Source organism: Penicillium waksmanii, assembly GCF_028829765.1.
Source record: "Penicillium waksmanii strain IBT 27052 chromosome Unknown utg000001l:1.0-4852451.0:1.0-4856178.0, whole genome shotgun sequence".
In the NCBI taxonomy this organism is placed as follows: Eukaryota; Fungi; Ascomycota; class Eurotiomycetes; order Eurotiales; family Aspergillaceae; genus Penicillium; species Penicillium waksmanii.
Window position 1 is genome coordinate 192998 of NW_026643248.1, and position 20590 is coordinate 213587.

General features: G+C 48.4%; 6 protein-coding genes across 6 annotated transcripts; 1 reads left to right on the forward strand and 5 right to left on the reverse strand.

Moving 5' to 3' along the window:
• Positions 1-373: 373 nt before the first annotated feature.
• Positions 374-1363, reverse strand: N7481_000062 (DNA/RNA non-specific endonuclease; the record flags this gene model as incomplete). Its single annotated transcript, XM_057259281.1, has 1 exon — positions 374-1363. One exon carries the CDS (start codon positions 1361-1363, stop codon positions 374-376), a length of 990 nt encoding a protein of 329 aa, XP_057127113.1.
• An 859-nt stretch (positions 1364-2222) lies between these two features.
• On the reverse strand, positions 2223-3027 carry N7481_000063 (GPI anchored serine-threonine rich family protein; the record flags this gene model as incomplete). Its single annotated transcript, XM_057259282.1, has 4 exons — positions 2223-2607; positions 2663-2794; positions 2845-2923; positions 2979-3027. 4 exons carry the CDS (start codon positions 3025-3027, stop codon positions 2223-2225), a joined length of 645 nt encoding a protein of 214 aa, XP_057127114.1.
• Positions 3028-4598: 1571 nt separating this feature from the next.
• N7481_000064 (alpha-amylase) lies at positions 4599-6706 on the reverse strand (the record flags this gene model as incomplete). Its single annotated transcript, XM_057259283.1, has 7 exons — positions 4599-4873; positions 4927-5143; positions 5217-5237; positions 5302-5325; positions 5398-5993; positions 6053-6518; positions 6668-6706. 7 exons carry the CDS (start codon positions 6704-6706, stop codon positions 4599-4601), a joined length of 1638 nt encoding a protein of 545 aa, XP_057127115.1.
• A 649-nt stretch (positions 6707-7355) lies between these two features.
• Positions 7356-8959, reverse strand: N7481_000065 (alpha-amylase; the record flags this gene model as incomplete). Its single annotated transcript, XM_057259284.1, has 3 exons — positions 7356-8003; positions 8067-8706; positions 8760-8959. The coding sequence occupies 3 exons, from the start codon at positions 8957-8959 to the stop codon at positions 7356-7358; spliced, it is 1488 nt and encodes a 495-aa protein (XP_057127116.1).
• Positions 8960-11790: 2831 nt separating this feature from the next.
• N7481_000066 (uncharacterized protein) lies at positions 11791-19197 on the forward strand (the record flags this gene model as incomplete). The annotated part of the gene is made up of 3 exons (XM_057259285.1): positions 11791-12147; positions 12201-12376; positions 12435-19197. The coding sequence occupies 3 exons, from the start codon at positions 11791-11793 to the stop codon at positions 19195-19197; spliced, it is 7296 nt and encodes a 2431-aa protein (XP_057127117.1).
• A 604-nt stretch (positions 19198-19801) lies between these two features.
• On the reverse strand, positions 19802-20581 carry N7481_000067 (YoaK family protein; the record flags this gene model as incomplete). The annotated part of the gene is made up of 1 exon (XM_057259286.1): positions 19802-20581. The coding sequence occupies one exon, from the start codon at positions 20579-20581 to the stop codon at positions 19802-19804; it is 780 nt and encodes a 259-aa protein (XP_057127118.1).
• Between the last annotated feature and the right edge of the window lie 9 nt (positions 20582-20590).

The following is a 20590-nucleotide window of genomic DNA, read 5'->3' on the forward strand; positions in this document are numbered from 1 at the left end:
TGATCCATCGGCCTTGGATGAATTGCTGTTGGCGTTGCTTTTGTTTTATTTTATGTTTATTTTGCACTCACGTAACTGCGTATACCCCCATCGATGCCTCCCTTTTTAATTTAATGGCAATCATTAAAATGCTAAAGACTTTGAAATTCAATTTGAGGGTCAGAATTTCCTGACCCTAACTCATATCCATGAATTTAAGTCGACGATTTGGATGAACCCATGAGGGTTGAACGCCCGAACTATGCAAGGCTCAAGTCCTAAATATACAAGGCCATCAGGGCCAAAAAAATAGTATCGATACACTTGGAATGGCGAAAAGACATATAGTCTCGCCCCTAACTGCTCTTACCCTTCAACTCTCCCAGCGTGACTCTCAGCGCTTCTTCTGAGCATTGTTGAACTCACGAACGGTAATTTCGCACTTGACCTCCTGACACAACCTCTTCCTCCGACCAAGGTCCAACTTGGACGCAAACTCCAGACCAGACGCACGCTCCACCGCCTCAAGAGGAACCTCGAAATCGGAAAGTCTCTTGTCATTCGGAATGCGAGCATTAGGCAACACAAACGCACCAAGAGCAACCTTGCTCGTAGGCGAATTGGACCCATCCTCAGCAAAGATAACCTTGTAGAAATGGGTAGGAACAGCAACATTAGGCGGGGTACCAATAACCTCATAGTTAACGCGCCACTTCCCATCAGGATCGCGATGAGGCAGATAGAGCGGGCCCGTCACGATGCGAACAGAAGGATACCGACCCGTCAACTTGCGACCAAAGTCCTCAAAATGCGCCCAGTAGTCACGATTAAAACCCTCGCCGACCTGGGGACACATGTTACTGAGCAAGAAAGTGCCGTCCATGGCATCCTGAGACCATTTCGCGTCTGCGGCAGGCACTTGGTGGCCGCGATCGTAGCCGGAGCGGAAATAGTCGGCCAATTTGGCGCGGAAGATGGCTGGGATGGTGGTGTCCTCTGCGAAAGTGCTGTGTTTGCGGTCTGCGTTCTTCATGACCAGAGATTCGGGCGTGATATGTTCGGCGACCCAGGATGGGTTACGGGTTCGTCGGTCATAAGCGCCGTGTAAGGGGAGGGTGTTGAGCTCGTCGGCGCTTGGGCCGGGGAAGCCATATTGGAGAATACCGGCTGGATCGACAGGGCCGGTGGCCTTGGTTGCGAGAATGGGAGTTGGGGTTATGGAGGGTACTTTGACGGTGCCAGTGGGAGAAGGAGGAAGTTGTTGTTGTTGTTGGTGCTGTTGTTGCTGGGGACGAGTTGGTTTGGAGGAGTACAACAGTGCCGTGACACCGGCGCCAGTGGCGGCACTGGCCGCAGCGATGACGGCGAAAGTTGCCTTGGACATTATTGCTGAGATCAGGACAGCTGGATCTCGCAAGAAGGTTGGAGGTTGAAAGGTGGGGAGGAGGAAGAAAGAAGATCAAGTTGAAGTTGATCTTGTTGACGGAGAAAAAAGAAATGCGGAGAGTCACGGGCCAATCAGCGGTCACATGCGGATATCACCAGACGACCTCACTTGATGAAGTTAGTATTTACTAGTAGTAGTACTAGTATTTATTGGTAGGGTTGCATTTAGAAGATCATGCATAACCTTGGATGAGCCATTAGAGAATATCTAATGAGGTCACCTGCCAGTAAGGTTCTGCCAGAGGTTCTGGTTTTAGAACTTGAGCTTAAAGGCCTTGAATATACTACACAATATATATCCATGGATGTGATACCTGACCCGGACCAGGAACCCTGCAGTGTCCACTAGCAACATTATTATTCCAATATTGAAACTTGAAGGCTAGTACTAAGTACCGTGTCAATGACAGAGCCATGAAAGTAATAGTACTACCAGCATGTCCAGAAATCTAAAGAGAGGAAGGGACTTGGAGCCAGGCAGCAACGGGAACCCTGGGACGCCTGCACATAAGCCTCAAGGGTGTACATTCAAATGATCATTCGTCTTGTAGTATCAAATTAAATTAAGAAGAGAAAGCTAAATCGTGAAGACTAGTGAGCTGTCGAAGAAAACAGCATTCGCATCATCTCAAGACATTTCTCTTTGGGTTTCAGCATACAGGTAAAACAAAAGCAGGGGAAACCAAAGAAATCTAAGAAAAACAAGCAAGCCTCCAACTTATCGCATGAATTTTATATCCGCGACCATCCCCATCCAAGAGATGAGTCCAGACTCTCAGTTTGCCGTTGAAAATGCCTTACAGAGCAAAAGCCAAGGCACCGGCGAAGACTCCAGCGATGGCCATGGGGTGAGCTACAAGGGAAGCACCGCCATTGGGGACAGTGGTAGGGGTGGCCGAGGAAGTTCCAGTCGCAGAGCCGGACGCAGAGCCACTGGAGGCAGTGCTAGAGCCAGCGGAAGTGGCAGTGGTGATAGCAGTGCCATCGGAAGTAGTCTTGACGAGAGTTCCACTGAGAGTAGTATCCTTGGTCGAAGCACCAGTGGTGGTGGAAGAGGAGGAAGTGGTGATGGTGGTAGAAGAGGAACTGTGGGGGTTACCGGTCACGTTGAACTGCTGGGACTGTGCGAGGATTCCGGTGTTGAGCTTGGAGTCGGAGAGGAGGTTGATTTGGTACCCATGACTATCGGTAAGTTAGATTTGAGTCATCCTGAGCGGAGAAATCTGAAGCACTATACCCAGCGGAGAGGTCAAGGTCGTCGACAGTGTAGGATCCCTTGGAGGTATCAATCCCGGTCGCAATCTTCTTGTCGACACTGGGGTAGATGGCGTTGTTCACGAGGTAGATGTCGAAGCTCGAAGGATCGGATCTTTTCTAGTTTAGTCGTCAATCCCAAAGGTCAAATAGAAAGAAACATACTCAACAGTAGACCACTTCACGACGAAGGACTTGGAAGAATCAATTTCGGCTCCCTTCTTGGGCTCATCCACGGAAAGAGCTGACAAAGTAAGCATTCCTATAGCGTCCTTCAACCCCAGTCAGGCCTAACTTACCGGCAACAGAGACGGCCAGAGGGGCCAGGGCAACAATAGACCAACGCATCGTGATGAATATTATAGATAAAATGAAGAGGGAATTCACGTAGGGTCTAACGGTGTGTAATTCTTCTGAATTGAAAGATGATATCTTGAACAGCGTTCGGGAGACCAAAGTTATAAAGTACGAACCAAACCCAGCCAGGTGGTGAATCAAATTACACAAAATCGCTTAAAATAGTTTTCGGGAAAATTTAGTCAACTCTCATAACCTGTTCTATCATTCTCATCCTGTGAACCACTATGCAGTATCCTCTGATCCATCTTGTTCGGTACCTGATGTCTCTAAGATGTCTCTGAAGCAAATGGACCCTGGATGGGGAACCGTATCGCCCCAGCGGAAAAATACGGCACTCGCCCCAGCCAGGCAGCATTGAGTCTCACTTGACCCGAAACGAAATTCCCATAGAGAATCAAGATTGACTGGGCCAGTACATACGCCTTCTGATGATAGGATACATGCATACATACTTTGCTGAGATGGGTACCCAACTAATCGCGGAACCCTACCACTTGGGGCTTAGTAGTATTTCAACGGTCATGTCGAGACAGAGCCTGCGTCAGACGGCGTAATCGCGTGTTTCCGGTGTGAGTGGCGTGAGTCGGTGAAGGAGGTGTCAACGAAGTTCCCTTATGCATGTACGAGTATGTATCACCACCCACCACCACCATGACAAGTTTGCCCCAAGGGCCCGTACATGGTATGAATTTATCCGCTTAGGGTATTTTTGTATCAAAACAAGTTTCCATACAAATTATTCAATACTTTTTTAATCGTTAGGTTTAAATCCCAAAAAGGAAAAGCTGTTTTTATAGACTCCACCGAATCTCGCCCTGCCAAGACAAGATCCGCCGTTGATAAAAATAGTCGGCTTAAAAGTTGGGTACCGATCGCAAGCAGAAAGAAATATTTTGTTGTAGAATATCCTTCCAGATTTATTCTAAATATCGAAAGGGGGAATAATTTGAATAGATCGGGTTAATTCAGGCCGAAGTAGAGAATAGACTATTCCTAAGCAAAGATACAGATAATCTCGGGGAGCCAAGGCCGCGAGATCTGCGTGCTATAAGGCGCCATCTCGATTGGCCATTTACCGCCCAAGCCACAGGGATTCTTTAGCGGGTGTCCTGATACACAAAATAAGTTACGGGCGCCACACATGGCTATCAATGGTGAGAAATCTGTTTTTATTGGGTCACACTGAGACATGCGTGAATGGCATATCGCACTGCAGTTTCGGATCACCGGCGGTCAAGCCACACACGGAATTCTCCCGAGCTTGGACCGACAAAGTTTCGATTCGAGGAAATGTCTTACTCTATACGGCCGTATATGTGGGCTAATTATGCAGAGTTCAGCATACATCTCTCACCCGAATTACGCGATCGATCTTGAATTGACTTTTCATTACCGATGATTTGTACAGTTCCTGAAGTAAAGAAGAATTAGTCCATGATGCTACATTTACCCCCCATTACATTAAGATCGAGCCCGCAATCCAACATTAGAGCTCATAAAGATTCGAGGTCCTATAAAGCCAGTGTTAGTGTAAATAATACCGCAGAATAAGTGTTCGGCTAGAGTAGGAATAACCTAGCGTACAAGTTCTTTTCCAAGTGATCTCGTCGCACGGCAGTAGCTTCCACCCAAACTCCAACGCATGAGGCGTTAATTGGGAAATTGCCATAGCCTCGTTTGTCGATAACGACTCGCCTGTCATGGTAGCCTAATATATCTATCCATTGTGTGTTCGTATGTTGTCTACCAATGAACATGCGTTTTTTGCTTCGGCCGCCGTTGCTGATAAGACAGGCCAGGCCGGAGTGATTGGCGTTTCCGTAGCGCACGAACCCTGCCACCTCATTAGCGACCAAGATAACAATACGAGGGCTGAGCAACACGAACCAACACAATTTGGCTCATCGAAGTAATTTTCTTGCTCTCCATAGGCGAACTGCTTGCGTGCTTGCGCCAAAAGTGGGAGCTTTCCGTCGCATGCCGGCGCCCTTGAACCTTCCACGTTCAGCCCATACATATCGCCGTAGAATATACAGGGAAGTCCATCCTTTCTGAGGAGTATCAAAGCATATGCGGCTAGTTTGAATGACGAGGCGACAGGGGTCTGGACAGATATTAGCTTTTCCCAGCACCGCGACCGAACCAGGTCTGATGTGACAAGTGACGATTCAGCTTACCTCGAGCATTTGTCCAGGTTGCTTTTTACTGTTAGCTTGGTTACTCGGGACAAAAAAGGGGCCTCTGGTTAGATAAGGTACATACCGTGTCATGATTCGCAACAAAGGTCTTTTTAGAAAAAATAAAAGAAATGAATTAGCAGTTGCAATAAAACAGTGGCTTGTCTCATAGGTATCTTACCACCGCATGGCCAGGCCTTGATTGTACCAGAGTATCACTGAAGATGGTGCGTAAGTCGGCGCATGGAGTTTCCGAAATTGTAGAAAACTTCTTCAGAAGAGGCACATCGTATGCCATAGCCTGGTAGTCAAGGTTCTCCAAATAGTCTTGAATGTCAGAGACATTGTGAGCCCAGTATTCTCCTATCACGAAGAATTTGGGATTGGAGTTATCTCGAACGTGTTGAATAAACTTCTTTTGAAACCGAGTTGAGAAATGTTTCGCAGCATCGAGTCTCATTCCACTGATAGACAAAAGGTTCGTGATCCAGGAACCCCAGTGAAGAAGATCGGCGCAGACTTCGGGGTTCGAGTGTTCAAGATCGGCAAACATGAGGTAGTCATAATTTCCATTCTCTGTCGAAACGTCTGATGCCCAGTCCTTTTCAGGCCCAAGTATTTTATAAATGTCGTTCGTCTCCAGTTTCTGGTCCCAATCGACACCTGTGAAGTGTTGCCAGTGATATTTCATGCTACTATACTTATCTCCGCGACCGGAGAAATCGAAGCCTGTCCAGCCATGAATTTCTTGTGGACTGGATATATCTTTGTTTCTTTCTGTAAACTTATTGTTAATCGGCCCAAATAGTAGTTTTTCATGAGAACTTGGAGCGTACCTTTCGGGTCAACGGCAATGGCTTGGAAGCCTTCAGAATAGTCCGCCCCGGCTTTATGGTTCAGAACTGCATCCCAAATGACGTTGACTCCAAGAAATTTCGCTTCGCGTATCATCTCTTGCAGTTCCATGAAGTCTCCCCATTTGGTCGAAATGGCGCCTTTTTGATCAAATTCTCCAAGGTCGAAGAGATCGTAGATATCATACCCATTCCCGTTGGGGTCCATGCCCTTACAACCCGGCGGGATCCATATGTGATCAATACCCATCGCTTGCCATTCCGGAAGTAAACATTTCAAGCGATACCAATGGCGCTTATCCGAGGGGACATGCCACTCGAACGCTTGAAAAATGAGTGAATTATCTGATGTATTCCATGAAGGTAGTCGGTCTAGGAATCTTGCTGCGTCTTTGGATACGTCAAAATCAAATATCAAGCCGTGATGTGCTCCAAAAAATCTTACCTTCTTTTTGCTTCAGTACCCTTTGTTCATGTCGGCGGCGGGTGCTGAAACATGAAAGAAACGATGACATTTTGGTGTTGTATCTAACAACGCATGAAGTTCAACACTCGATATGGGGAGGCAATCACAATCTGGCATATGTCTGCGTATACCGGATAGCAATGTGGATACTCCAAGTGGCCCATTGGCATTGGTCTCAGGCTATTTTGAAAACTTCCCAAATAGATCACCGTTACTGTTTTTTCTTCCAGGGTCCAGGAAGTGGACGGGTTGGTATTGTGTGGGGCGTAGAAAATTCGATGAGTGGACCGCACCATAAAATTCGAGTTTGTTGTAATTTACATGTCTCGGATGTCTTCATTACCGTTACAATACGTTTGCGATCACCGGCGGAACATACGTGAAGGAGCCCTGAGTTGGTGCCTATCCTTGCGCCAACAGTTTGAGGGTAGTCGAACAGTTCCAAAGTCAGTTTACGCCATAAATGCGTATATAGGCATATTTCGGTCGAATATAATTCTTGTAATGATAGCCGACGGCGCAGAATTGCCGGATTCGAGGAACCGGTTAAGAATGAGATTCCAGGCCTTGTGTTCAGTAATTAACCTTCCAATTTTTGAAAAAAAAGAAATACGAACGCTTCCACGAGTTGATAAATTCATAAACCTTGCAGTTGGCCTAGAAAGACCACTCTATCCACTAATAGTACTGGTACAATAAACCATTGAGACTGAGGGTGATAATAGTACATTCATTAAGCACGGGAGAAGTAGGTATCTGCAGAAAGCTTGGGGGAAAAAGTCGCATTTAATCGAGACATGAGACGTGCTCTTACATAACTTAAAAGAGCCTTTCAATGCTTAAAAGCAGCAAGAGAATAAAGGAAACCAAAATTGTACCGGTCGGGTTTACACGCGTAGGATTCCCGAGAGATTTGCCCGATGAGTAGCCCATCTTGAGATCTGCAAGGCTGATGTTGGAGGATGAATATCCACAAAGACCACTGCCTCCCATGTATTTGGTGGGAAAGAAAACTCGAGGTTCGCCTGCGTCCATGTCGAGCTTCAATTCACCTTGATTGTCGACAGTGTAATTTTTACAATTAAGCACCTCGGTGACCTGTGTGCCGGCATTGAAGCTGAATGGTAAACTGAGAGTGTAGGGTTTGCCAGATTTGCCCTGACTTGAGAGGAGCATGAGAACTTGGAGCCCCTCAATACCTTTCACAAAGGCAAGCTCACTTCCGCCTTCAAAGACAGCACGCGATTCGGTGTGGATGTAATTTTTGTCTATCCTTTGGGCGTGGCTCTTGATAGCATTGAGCTTAGAGATCAACTTGTAGAGAACAGAATCGGAGTTGTATTCAGACAGCCACAGGGCCTGTCGATTTAATGGAGTGCCAGAGCCCTTGAGATGTTGTTCTTGCCCTTGGTAGATCATCGGGATGCCGTCAAAAAGAATGGTGAAGGCAAGGATATTTTTCGCGAGCTGAGGAAGAAATTAAGAGTAAGACAAAATGTTTTGAAGAGAGCTGTGAGAGTGATGACATACTGCAATATCATCGTTGAAGCTAGCAATACGCTGCACATCGTGGTTCTCGGAAAAGGAAACAAGGCCTGTCACATCGGGACAAATTGCCTTCATCTCGATTACGTCCGTCGCGAGACGGGTGATGTTGCCTTTTGTAAAAGCCTCCAGCATCGCGTAGTAGATTGGATAGTTTGGAAGGCTTTGGATGTAGTTGTGTTGGTAATCACAAATGATGTCCTTGCTCATTTCAAGCACCTCTCCGGTCATGAATGCGCTCGTTGACTTGTCAAAACTGTGTAGAAATCCTGAGCTGACGTGTTTGGCGGCATCGATTCGAAGTCCATCAATCGAATACGTTTCCATCGTATCCTGTGCCCATTTCTCGAGGAGGTTCTGGACATCTTTATGCTCAGTGAAGAGGTCTGGAAGGGGCACGATCTTATCTCCAGTTTGACAGTTCTGTGCGTTGGTGTAATTGGTCCAGTCCGTGATTTTGCAGTAGGGGTGAAAGTAATCGGAATTATTAAATGGCGTGAAGACCGAGTAGTCAATATGGGTGGCTGGGTTGCTCCCATTAGTGACGTAGGCCATGTTGTTAATGACAGTATCCATCATGAGATACATCCCCGGGAATGCACAGCATCGCTGAGATCCAGCAAATCTTGTTGAGTTCCGAAATGTGAATTCAGCGAATAGAGGTCCACCGGCCAGTACCCGTGGTAGGCTTCACCGTAGGAAACTCGACCCTCAACATTTTCAGTTATAGGAGAGATCATGACAGCATCGAATCCCATCCCTTGAATATAGTCGAGCTTGTCTATTGTACCCCTCCATGTCCCTCCGCAATAAAGCCCCGCGGTCGTGTTGCATGGTGAAACTGTTGATCCGTCTGTGCGCGCGAAACGGTCGGTCATCGTCTGGTAAATCGACCTGGACTTCCACTCAGCAATACCTGCAGCGGCTGAGAGCTGAATCATACAGCCAAGGGCCAATATCCTCGTCAGATGGGACATATCTGCTTTCAGTCGCATTGTGGCTCATCAGGGGTATCTGGGCCGGTCGAAGGTTTCAAGGGGCAAAGAGTGTGTCAAACGATCCGGAAGGATGGTGAAATTAGATTTATAATGAGTGACATGAGATCAAAAAATGAACGAATGTGGAAGTGCACTGTGTGCAAAATGAGTGTGAAGGGGTTTACCCCAGAGTGGACTGTAGAGTTGCTCTCGTGGAGGTGAAGAATTAGGGAGGGGCCACTGAAAAGACCGAAGACCTACTAGTAGTAGGGGCCGCACAATTGCGACGATCCATAGTACGCTAGTGTGGGACAAGAATCGTTATTAGCAATAGTGAGTTCCTTGATTTCGGCGTTGAACCCTGGAACTTGACCTAATCTAGGTCTTGTGCAGGGCTGTTACTTTAGTCGGCAATGACTAGCACTGGAAAGCCGAGGCAAAGGTTCGAGGATGGCGATAATAGGATCATTCATAGCTTGGCAGTCAGTAATAGTATAGAACTATGCCTCAAAATTATCACTAGGAGTGAGATCCTTCAGTATGGATCTGTTGAGTCATCCTGGATAATCGATGCCAAAAGATGATGGGTTTGATTGCCGTGGCTACTCTTCCCATCTATTTCTGGTCGGAGTTCCGGAGCTTGGGGCTCAAGGATGATAGCAAAGGACAGGTAGCAAAGGACAGAGTTCCTCCGTTCCATACAATGGTTCTTCCAGAGTCTCTCGTGCCCCATCTAGAATAGTCGAGGGCCCGAGACAACTTGCCATATAGTGGAGAGGGGGGGGTGTCTTATTTTCATTTCCACACACCTCGATAACAAAGCTAAACCTAGGAGGCCAAGAAAGGCTGGGAGAACAACAGAACCGAGATTTTCCTTTTATCCGACGGGTACCTGGCGATGACCAGCCAATGTTTTCGTATCAGAGACATGACAGTCACCATGTGGGTGAAATTAACTATGGTTCGCATGAAAAAGCAAAGCACATTTTGCCAAGTACATAGCTTATCAACAGTCACAGTGTAGCTAAATTTGGCCAATTGAAGAACGATACCAAATTGGGGGATGCAACAGTGGCATGAACACCCTGGCTGTATGATTGTCAAGACTGAAGACCGAGTGGTATCTAATCAATGAGGACGGCGACCCCGGTTAGGTAGCCATGGGATTACCAGCAACGTTTTGGGCTTGTTACATATACAGCGTATATACGTACTCGTACTGTATATGACACCCAATGATACCTGAGCCCCACAAATATCTCAGTGGCTGTCAACTATCAAGCTTATCTGAAGCCTCAGGGATCGGCGAAATACGCCACGTTGTATGTAATTGAATTTCATCACGATGCATGAGAATTCTAGGCAAGAAACAGCCCGATCGAGAAAGTTACATCGATTTCCACATCAGTCATCGATATAACTCTCGAAAAATTACGGATTTAAATCTCTGACGCCCAGGAAAATTGACCAGAACCGCGGTTTCAAATCTCGGAGCCTCTATTATAGTGGAGTTTTTTCTTGTTTCTTTTCTTCATGATTTCCGTTCTCCACCGTTGTGAATCAGATATTACCACTTGGAATGGGGATTGCCCGAAATGGAACGAAAAGCGAATTCATACACAAATACGCCAATCGGTGAAACATTGTGACCCACCTGTTACCGCAGCCTCCGGGTCCCGTAGGGCTCTCGGTCCGTTTCCTTGCTATCGGTCCAACAGCCACGCGGGACGACTTTTCCGGGTCGCGCTATCACGCTTTCGGTACTCTAAGAATACGAGATATACCGACAACTTCAACATAATAATTTCGTTGGTTTCTAAAATAGAACAGACTGGCATATCTCTAGTGCGATCCAGATCGAAAAATAGAGTAATCTGGTTAAAAATAATTCATTTCCAACGATCTGGCATTGCACAAAGGGATTTCGAGGCGGAGTGCGCGTGTCAACTTCTGGCTGGTTTGACCGTTATGACGGGACCAGTCCGAATCCATTTTCCCTGGGCAATAAAAAGACCCTGTACTCCGTATATCTATTTGTAAATCATTCTATTTCCTTCTGCGGGTAATGCCGACGTGAGACAACCACCCCGACATGTTCGGTACTCATCCAGGATTCCACCCTGCATGGACCCAGTGGGTTCCTGGTCATCAAGTCCAATAGGCGTGCGAGGAATGAGTATCTCCTCTACATTGAGGCGGATCCTAACGGGTGATACTCCCAGAACTCTGGTAAATCTCGTATTCTAGCGTGAAATACATGTACGTGCCATTTTTAGCCAGCTGATGGGTATTGATGCTGCGAACTCTTCTCAAATTTAGAATCTCGAAATGTCTCAACTCGCGTAAAAATGCCAATAGTTCCAGGCTTTGCTTTCTTGATGCAAAATTGGAAGCCACTAATCTGTCAAATTGGCTAGTTCCTGTCTCATTATGTGCTTTGGACTTATCTTTTCATAATCTCGCTTTCTTCTTTTGAATTTATTTTGATTTCTCACAGATTGGCGGTGTTCTCGACTCTCGTATTCCTGCACAATCAGCTTGAACCTTCCGTCCGGTTCTCACAGTCCAGTACGCTGGGTCGTCAGGCAGATTGAGGCGAAATACTTGCGGTTGTGCCCAGACACTGAAACCCCCCATCCTCTCAGCAGGGTGAGATTTCTCACTTTTACACATCTCATCTTTTGTTTTCGTTTTAGAGAAAGGAACCCTCTTGGTTCCTATCATAATACATCATGCGGTGGTCAATATCAGGTGGATTATTGGCGCTGCTAGCGACAACAGTCTCATGCTGGCCCTACGATGAGTCCTTCCTGGAATACAACCTAAACCAGAACAAGGATGCGACAGATCCTGCAGAATACTGGGGTGAATGGCCAGATCACAAAGGAAAATACCATGCATCCCCAGATAACTGGCGATTCCCATTCTACACACTCTTTCTTGATCGTTTCGTCAACGGCGACCCCACAAATGATAACATCAACGGCACACAATTCGAGCACGATATTAACTCCAACCAAATGCGCCATGGAGGAGACGTCGCTGGACTCGTTGACACACTTGACTATCTGCAAGGAATGGGTATCAAAGTTCGTGTTATTTTCGATATCTACTGAAGGGTGTCATTCTAACTGGATGATAGGCTCTTTACCTCGCCGGCACCTCCCTCATGAACCAACCTTGGGGCTTCGATGGTTACTCTGCTTTAGATACAACATTGCTAGATCAGCATTACGGCACACTTCAGGTCTGGCGCGATGCTATCACTGAAATTCACAAACGCGGCATGTACGTCGTGTTCGACAACACGATCGCAACGTGAGACTCCTCCAGGCACAGATAGTTTTGCTCCCAAGTACTAATAAACCTCTAATAGGATGGGTGATTTGATCGGCTTTGACGGACACCTCAACACGACAACACCTTTCAACGAAAAGGAATACAAGACCCAATGGAAATCAGAGCGCCGCTACGTCGACTTCGATATTGGTAACTCATATAACGACTCCTGCAACTACCCTCGCTTCTGGTTCGAAAACGGATACCCTGTCAACGAATCTCAGACTGCCGCTCTTGTCGGCTGCTACGATAGTGACTTCGATCAATATGGTGACATCGAAGCTTTTGGCGTGTACCCTGATTGGAAACGTCAACTTGCCAAATTCGCGTCGGTGCAGGATCGCCTCCGTGAATGGGAACCGACAGTGCGAGATAGGCTGATTAGGCACTCTTGTATGATCATTGCGTCTCTAGATATCGATGGCTTCAGATACGATAAGGCAACCCAATCTACCGTCGAAGCGCTTGGTGAAATGTCAGCGGGTTATCGCGAGTGTGCGCGTGCCGTGGGCAAGGAGAATTTCTTCATCTCCGGTGAAATCACTGGTGGTAATACCTTCGGCTCTATTTATCTTGGCCGGGGCAGACAGCCAAACCAATTGCCAGACAACGCGATTGACTCCATGAAGTTGACCAATGAGTCTGACTCGCAATACTTTCTCCGCGAAATCGGCCACGAAGCTATTGATGGTGCTGCATTCCATTACTCAATCTACCGTATGCTGACACGCTTCTTGGGAATGGATGGACAGTTGGCCGCTGGCTTTGACCTTCCTGTTGACTGGGTCGAAGCTTGGAACACAATGATGACAACGAACGATCTCATCAACCCAAACACTGGCAAATTTGACCCGCGACACATGTTCGGGGCAACTAACCAGGATGTTTTCCGATGGCCTTCAATCAAGGATGGTGTCCAGAGACAGCTTCTTGGATCCTTTATCACGACATTGCTTCTTCCCGGAATTCCTCTGGCGCTTTGGGGCGAGGAGCAAGCTTTCTATGTCCTCGACGCGACCGCGGAGAATTATATCTATGGACGACAGGCTATGTCTCCTGCTACAGCCTGGAGATCACATGGGTGCTTCGCACTGGACTCTGGTCAGTACTACCAGTGGCCTATTGAAGCTGCTCGCTATGGGTGCCACAATGAATCTGTTGCATATGATCATCGTGACCCCAGTCACCCTGTCCGCAACATCATGAAGCATATGTATCAACTTCGTGAGCTGTTCCCTGTGTTGAACGATGGCTACACCCTTACGACTCTTTCAAAGTCCACTGAGGATGTCATATACCCCGGTTCGAACGGCACTGTCACCGAGACCGGTATCTGGTCCATTGTTCGAGATATCAATATTAATCTCCAAGACCTTGGTACAGACACAGATAATCAGCCGGTGTGGCTTGTTTACCAGAATACCAATCGCACCATAGATTACAAGTTCGATTGCTCCGACAATGACACTGCAATGATTGCTCCATTCGATGAAGGAACCACCGTGAAAAACCTCTTCTACCCCCACGACGAGATCAAGCTTGAGGCTAGTCCGAAGAAGCTCGGACTGAACGGATCATCGGAGTACAACGGTTGCACTTCCAAGATGTCTTTGACGAGATACGAGTTCCGTGCTTATGTCCCCAAAAGCCAGTTTAAGACGCCTCGCTCAATGGTTACTGGATTCACCCCGGGCCACGACGCACCTGTTCTCTCCACTGTCGCTCCAAACCTTTCCGAGGACCTGCCCATCGAACTCTACTTCTCGGAGAAGATGGACTGCGATTCCATTACCAAGAGTCTTTCGTTAAACTCCTCCACCGAGTCTGGAAATACTGCCAAGGTTGACAAGTCTACCGTGAATTGCTCAACAATCGATGCTACCCAGACTTCCTGGGCGGGCCAAATTCCTAGCCGTTTTGTTTGGTCGGCCAAACTCACTGGCGTTTACAATGGTATCCATAGGGTGACTCTGAAGAACGCCAGCAACGCAGATGGAGATTCATTTACAGGGGCTGTGGATCACTTTCTTTTCCGTATTGGCCAGATCGATAACCCCATGGTGTTCACCACAGCCAACTACTCGACCAGTCTCCTGCATCAGCACGAGAACAACGACACCCTTTTCATTCAGCACCACGCTGCAGGAGCCGAGAAGTACCGCTATTCCACCAACTGGGGTACGACATACTCCTCCTGGAGAAAATACACTGGTGGTAATGACACCGCCCAAGCTCTCTCGTGGTCTGGTACCAGCAAGCAAGCTTGGAAGGGCAACCACGTACGTGTTGAATACTGGAGCAGCTTGACTGGAAGTAGTGATTACGTCCAGGAAGGCGATTCAAACTGGCACTCTGATGTTCCCCGTCGCTTTCCCCACGTATTCTTCAACGGACCATACAACCAATACGGCTATGACGGTGGTCTCGACAACAACATCCAGCTTGATACTGAAGACGGATATTGGAAGTACCACTTTACTTCGGAATGGCCAGCTGTTGGTCAGCTTAACATCTGGGGCGTCAATCCCGATGGAAAGCCTGATCAAAGCTGGGTCCTCGGAGATGCAGACGGCGACAACATATTGGATCGCATGCCTCCGTCATCTCTGACCAGTACCTTGCTCAACATCACCAAGCCTCCGCCATCGCCATACCTGTCATGGAAATTATACGTCAACGATGCCACCCAGCGCTACGATCTCATTCCTGCTGGCAAACAGACGCCTCAAATTGTTATGTTTGTCCTCTTCTGGATCATCCCGGTACTTACCGGTGTTGGATGTGTATACATCTTTATGAAGTCATTCTACAAAGTCAAGTTCAATGAGAATGGTGTCACCGAGAAGTCGCGACTTGGCCCTATGGTATTCTTGAAGAAGCTCAAACCCTCTGGCTCAAGCGACCGGGGTAATTATGTGAACCCTCTAATGCGCCTCGCAAACAAATCTGGTTTCATGCAGAGTACCACTGCTCTTGGAGCCGCTGCGGCTTCTGGCAAGCGACGCATGGTTTTGATCGCAACCATGGAGTACGATATCGAGGACTGGGCGATCAAGATCAAGATCGGTGGTCTCGGTGTTATGGCACAGCTCATGGGAAAGACTCTCGGTCATCAGGATTTGATCTGGGTTGTTCCCTGTGTCGGTGGTGTTGATTACCCCGTCGATCGGGTCGCAGATCCAATGACTGTCAAGATCCTTGGGAGTGAATACCAGGTGCAGGTTCAATATCACACCTTGAAGAATATCACATACGTGCTCTTGGACGCCCCCGTCTTCCGTCAGCAATCGAAGTCCGAGCCCTACCCAGCACGTATGGACGACCTGGACAGCGCAGTATACTATTCCGCCTGGAATCAGTGCATTGCCCAGGCAATCAAACGTTTCCCTATCGATCTCTACCATATCAACGATTACCACGGCTCAGTCGCACCTCTGTATCTGCTTCCTGAGACTATCCCGGCCTGTTTGTCGCTTCACAACGCTGAGTTCCAGGGTCTCTGGCCGATGCGCACTCAAAAGGAGAGACGTGAGGTCTGTGATGTTTTCAACCTCGAAGAAGATGTTGCTCGGCGCTACGTCCAATTTGGTGAGGTTTTCAACTTGCTTCACGCCGGAGCCAGTTACCTCAGAGTCCAACAACAAGGTTTCGGCGCTGTTGGTGTTTCCAAGAAGTACGGAAAGCGATCCTATGCTCGCTACCCTATCTTCTGGGGTCTCCGCAAAGTAGGAAATCTCCCTAACCCTGATCCATCGGATGTTGGAGAGTGGACCCGTCAGCCCATCAAGAACAAGGATGAGGATATTCTTGTCGATGCCGAATACGAAGCCGGTCGTGGAGAGCTTAAGCGTCAGGCCCAAGAGTGGGCTGGACTTGAGCAGAACCCGGACGCCGACCTCATGGTGTTCGTTGGTCGTTGGTCAATGCAAAAGGGTGTCGATCTCATCGCAGACGCTATGCCCGCAGTTCTAGAGGCTCGTCCCAACGTGCAGGTCATCTGTATCGGACCCGTGATTGATCTTTATGGAAAATTCGCTGCTCTCAAACTTGCTCGGATGATGGAGGTTTACCCCGGCCGTGTCTTCTCCAAGCCTGAATTCACTGCCCTCCCGCCATTTATCTTCTCCGGTGCCGAATTCGCTCTTATTCCTTCTCGTGACGAGCCTTTCGGCTTGGTCGCAGTGGAGTTCGGAAGAAAGGGAGCCCTCGGTATTGGAGCCCGCGTTGGTGGTTTGGGTCAAATGCCAGGTTGGTGGTATAACGTGGAGTCGACCTCGACATCTCACTTGCTGGTTCAATTCAAGCTCGCAATCGATGCTGCGCTCAGCTCGAAGGAGGACACCCGTGCTATGATGAGAGCTAGGTCTGCTAAGCAACGTTTCCCTGTCGCTCAGTGGGTAGAGGATCTTGAGATTCTGCAAACCACAGCCATCGCAGTCCACGACCGAGAGGTTGCTAAGGGACATGGACGCCCTTTGACTTCTTCTGGAACCAGTACACCTAATGGAGCGTCCATCCAGCGGGACGCACTGTCAATGAGTCCTCTTCCTTCCCCTGGTATGACCGGCATGCATTCCCGAGAGGCCAGCTACTCGACCCTTAACCAGATCAACGGTCTGGATTCTCCAAGAGTCGTGAGCTATAGCAGAGATCTCAGCCCGCACGAGACCGAGAAGCCTCAGTCTAGTCTGAACCGATCCCTCTCTCTGGGTGTTCGTTCTGGACCTGGTCACCGCAGTCGCCGTGGTCGTCGCAATCCAGTGGAAGGCGTCGTCGATGAGCACGAGAATGAGAACTCCACCTCGTCCAACACACCCAGCGACAGCAGCGATGACGAAGAGATGGCGCACAGCATTTATGGTGATGATGAGTACACTATGACCCCAGCTGAGGTTGAAGAGGGACGTCGTCGCCAAGCGGCTGAAAGACAAACGCCGGCGTTTACTTTGCCTTCGACGCGTCGCAACAGCCAGGAATCTACGCATGCTAGATTTCTCATTCCTCCTGGTAGTCCTGGTTCCCCTAGACCCGATCAGCTTCTACTTCCTCCATCCAAGCCTTTCTCCGAGTCTAACCGATACAGCAATGCCTCTGTTCTCTCACTTGATTCCGTCGTGGGTAACAAGAAGGACTTCAAGCTTCAAAAGGTTGATCCATTCTTCACTGATGGCACGGGTGAATACTACCACAACTTTGAGACAAAGCTTCAGGATCTGAATGGATCCAACTCCGAAGCCGACCTCTGTATTGAAGAGTTCTTGATCAAGAGTGAGCAAGAATGGTTTGATCGATTCCGCAATGCCAAACTTGGTCGCAACAACCCCAAGTCGCCAACTCCCTCCGTCTTCCGTGGAAGAAACAACGCATCGCCAGCTGCAGAGTCTTACAACGATGAGGCTCTTTCCCACATCGCTCTCAGTGAGAGTCACGAAAGCTATGATGATGAGTTCCTACTTGGAAAGGACTACGTTCCTCCCACTGGTCTGAGAAAATGGATGCAAATCAAGATCGGAGATTGGCCAGTCTACTCAATCTTCCTCGCCCTGGGTCAAATCATCGCAGCCAACTCTTACCAGATCACATTGCTGACTGGTGAGGTCGGTGAAAGTGCCGAGAAGCTCTACGGTATCGCCACTACATATGCCATTACCTCTGTCTGCTGGTGGCTCGTGTTCCGTTACTTCAAGTGCGTCGTTTGTCTATCCACTCCTTGGTTCTTCTATGGTCTCGCATTCCTTCTTATCGGCTCTGCTCATTGGCAAGCTGATGAGGTCGCACGCGGATGGATTCAAAACATCGGCAGTGGATGCTACGCCGCTGCCTCTTCCAGTGGATCCATCTTTTTCGCATCGAACTTCGGTGACGAGGGTGGTGCCCCAGTCGAGACTTGGATATTCCGTGCCTGTGTTATTCAGGGAATTCAACAAGCCTACGTTATTGGTCTTTGGTACTGGGGCTCGACCCTTACCAAAGCCTCTAGTGAGGGTATCTTGAACTCCGACTCCATGATCTCGAACACCTGGAAGATGTCCGCTATTTGCTACCCAATCGCCATTTTCCTCTGGGGAATGGGTCTACTTCTTGTCTTTGGATTGCCTAACTATTACCGCCAGAAACCTGGTAAAGTTCCTTCTTTCTACAAGTCGCTTTTCCGTCGCAAGATCGTTCTCTGGAACTTTGTCGCGGTCATTCTGCAGAACTTCTTCATGAGTGCACCATACGGTCGTAACTGGAGTTTCTTGTGGAGCTCCGAACACACCCACGCCTGGGAGATTGTGATTCTATGCATCGTCTTCTTCGGTGTTGTCTGGTGTGCCTTCCTCTTCATCGTCAGCAAATTCTCCAAGAGGCACAGTTGGTTCCTCCCGGTCTTCGCCTGTGGTCTGGGTGCCCCTCGCTTCATCCAAATCTGGTGGGGAATTTCGGGCATTGGTTACTATCTGCCTTGGGTTGGCGGAGGATATACCGCCGGTGCTCTTGCATCTCGGAGTATCTGGCTCTGGCTCGGAGTGCTCGATTCCATCCAGGGTCTCGGCTTCGGTGTTATCCTCCTTCAAACACTTACGCGTGTCCACATGTGCTTTGCCCTCATCGCCTCGCAGGTCCTTGGTTCGATCGCGACCATTTGCGCTCGCGCATTTGGCCCCAATCGGGTGGGCCCTGGTCCCATCAGTCCCGATATGACCAAGGGCGCTGGTGAACTTGCGAATGCCTGGTTCTGGATTGCCCTGTCGTGTCAGCTTCTCATCTGTGCCGGCTTCCTACTCTTCTTCCGCAAGGAACAACTCTCCAAGCCATAATCTCTTCATTATGCGCGACTGACCTCACGAGCGATACTTTCAAGTTTATCCACACGATACCACTTTCTCTTTTTATTTCCTTGATACATTTCTTCCATTGCGGAACGGCGTTGTTTGGGCATACTCCACCTAATCCTGGGTTTGCATAACTATGATCTATATACGCCCGGTCCGCGAAACTGCTCGACCGATAATATCCTGTCATTTAGTTCCTACTCTTGTCCATACCTTTTTCATTTTCTCGCTGTATAGAATATTTGACTTCACTATTCCAACCCTCCAATTAAGCCTACCTCTTGCGCATAGTACCGATAGTTATAACTTACGCCGAGTTTCCTGCTACCAGTGCTCGACTGGCGTACTAGTAATATCCATGGACTGAAGGTTGCAATTTCTACATTATTTCATATAATGAGAAAGCCTCCGGGGCATGCCAGGCAGAGCATATCGCGTAGAAGAACGGCTGTCTCGATTCTTGGCTAGTGCTTCTTTATCCTGACCTCTTGCAAGTCTAGAGTGATTTGTCCATCATAGCTCTCTTTGTGAATCTTAAAAACTCCAAGAAAAGTCCACTCAGCGCCATCCATCACCCCATCTATCCCATCTATTCCTTGTTCCAGAAGATCCAAGCAATAACAATCAGCCCTTTCAAGAAAGCAGCCGTCCACAACGCCCCCATCATGCCAACATCACTATGTGCCCAGAATCCACCAATGACAACTCCAATAAGCAAGAAAACAACAGCCCCAATCCTGCGCATCTGCTCCGTGTTCCTAATCAACTTTGGCGAAAGTAAATCCGGATGGGAAAACAGGTCACAGTAAACACTGGTCAGCACGACACTAGTGAGAGCATTATACTTCAAGACGCGACTGGTAACCGCCTGCCCACTACTCTGAAACGCAACGAGAACAATCGGAACCAGAACCAACCAACTCAACGGCTGATTCCGCGACGAGTGGAAGAGAGTCACGATCAGCGCCGCGACCACGATACAAAGTAACTGAATCGTGAAGGAAGCAATCAGTACCCAGCGCTGTCTCGGCGCAAACGCGCGATGAAAAGCCGCAAAGCATAGCGAGCCCAGACAGAATCCTGCAATGGATACACCGGATTTGATCCAGCGATCATCGTCGGTGCCGACGAGGCCAAGACCGAAGTAGACTGTGTTTCCGGTTTGCATGCTCACAAAGGAGCCCCAGATGAAGACGGCAGAACTGTCGAGGAGACCGGTGATTATGTAGCAGAAGAGGAGGAGTAGATCGCCATGGCGTGGATCGAGGGGTTGTTTGAGGTATGTCGATAGTGAGCGATGCGACCGTGGTGAACGCGATCGAGGGGAGCGATCCCCATTTCCGAGGAGGGGGGATGTTTCTGAGGGCATTTTGACGGT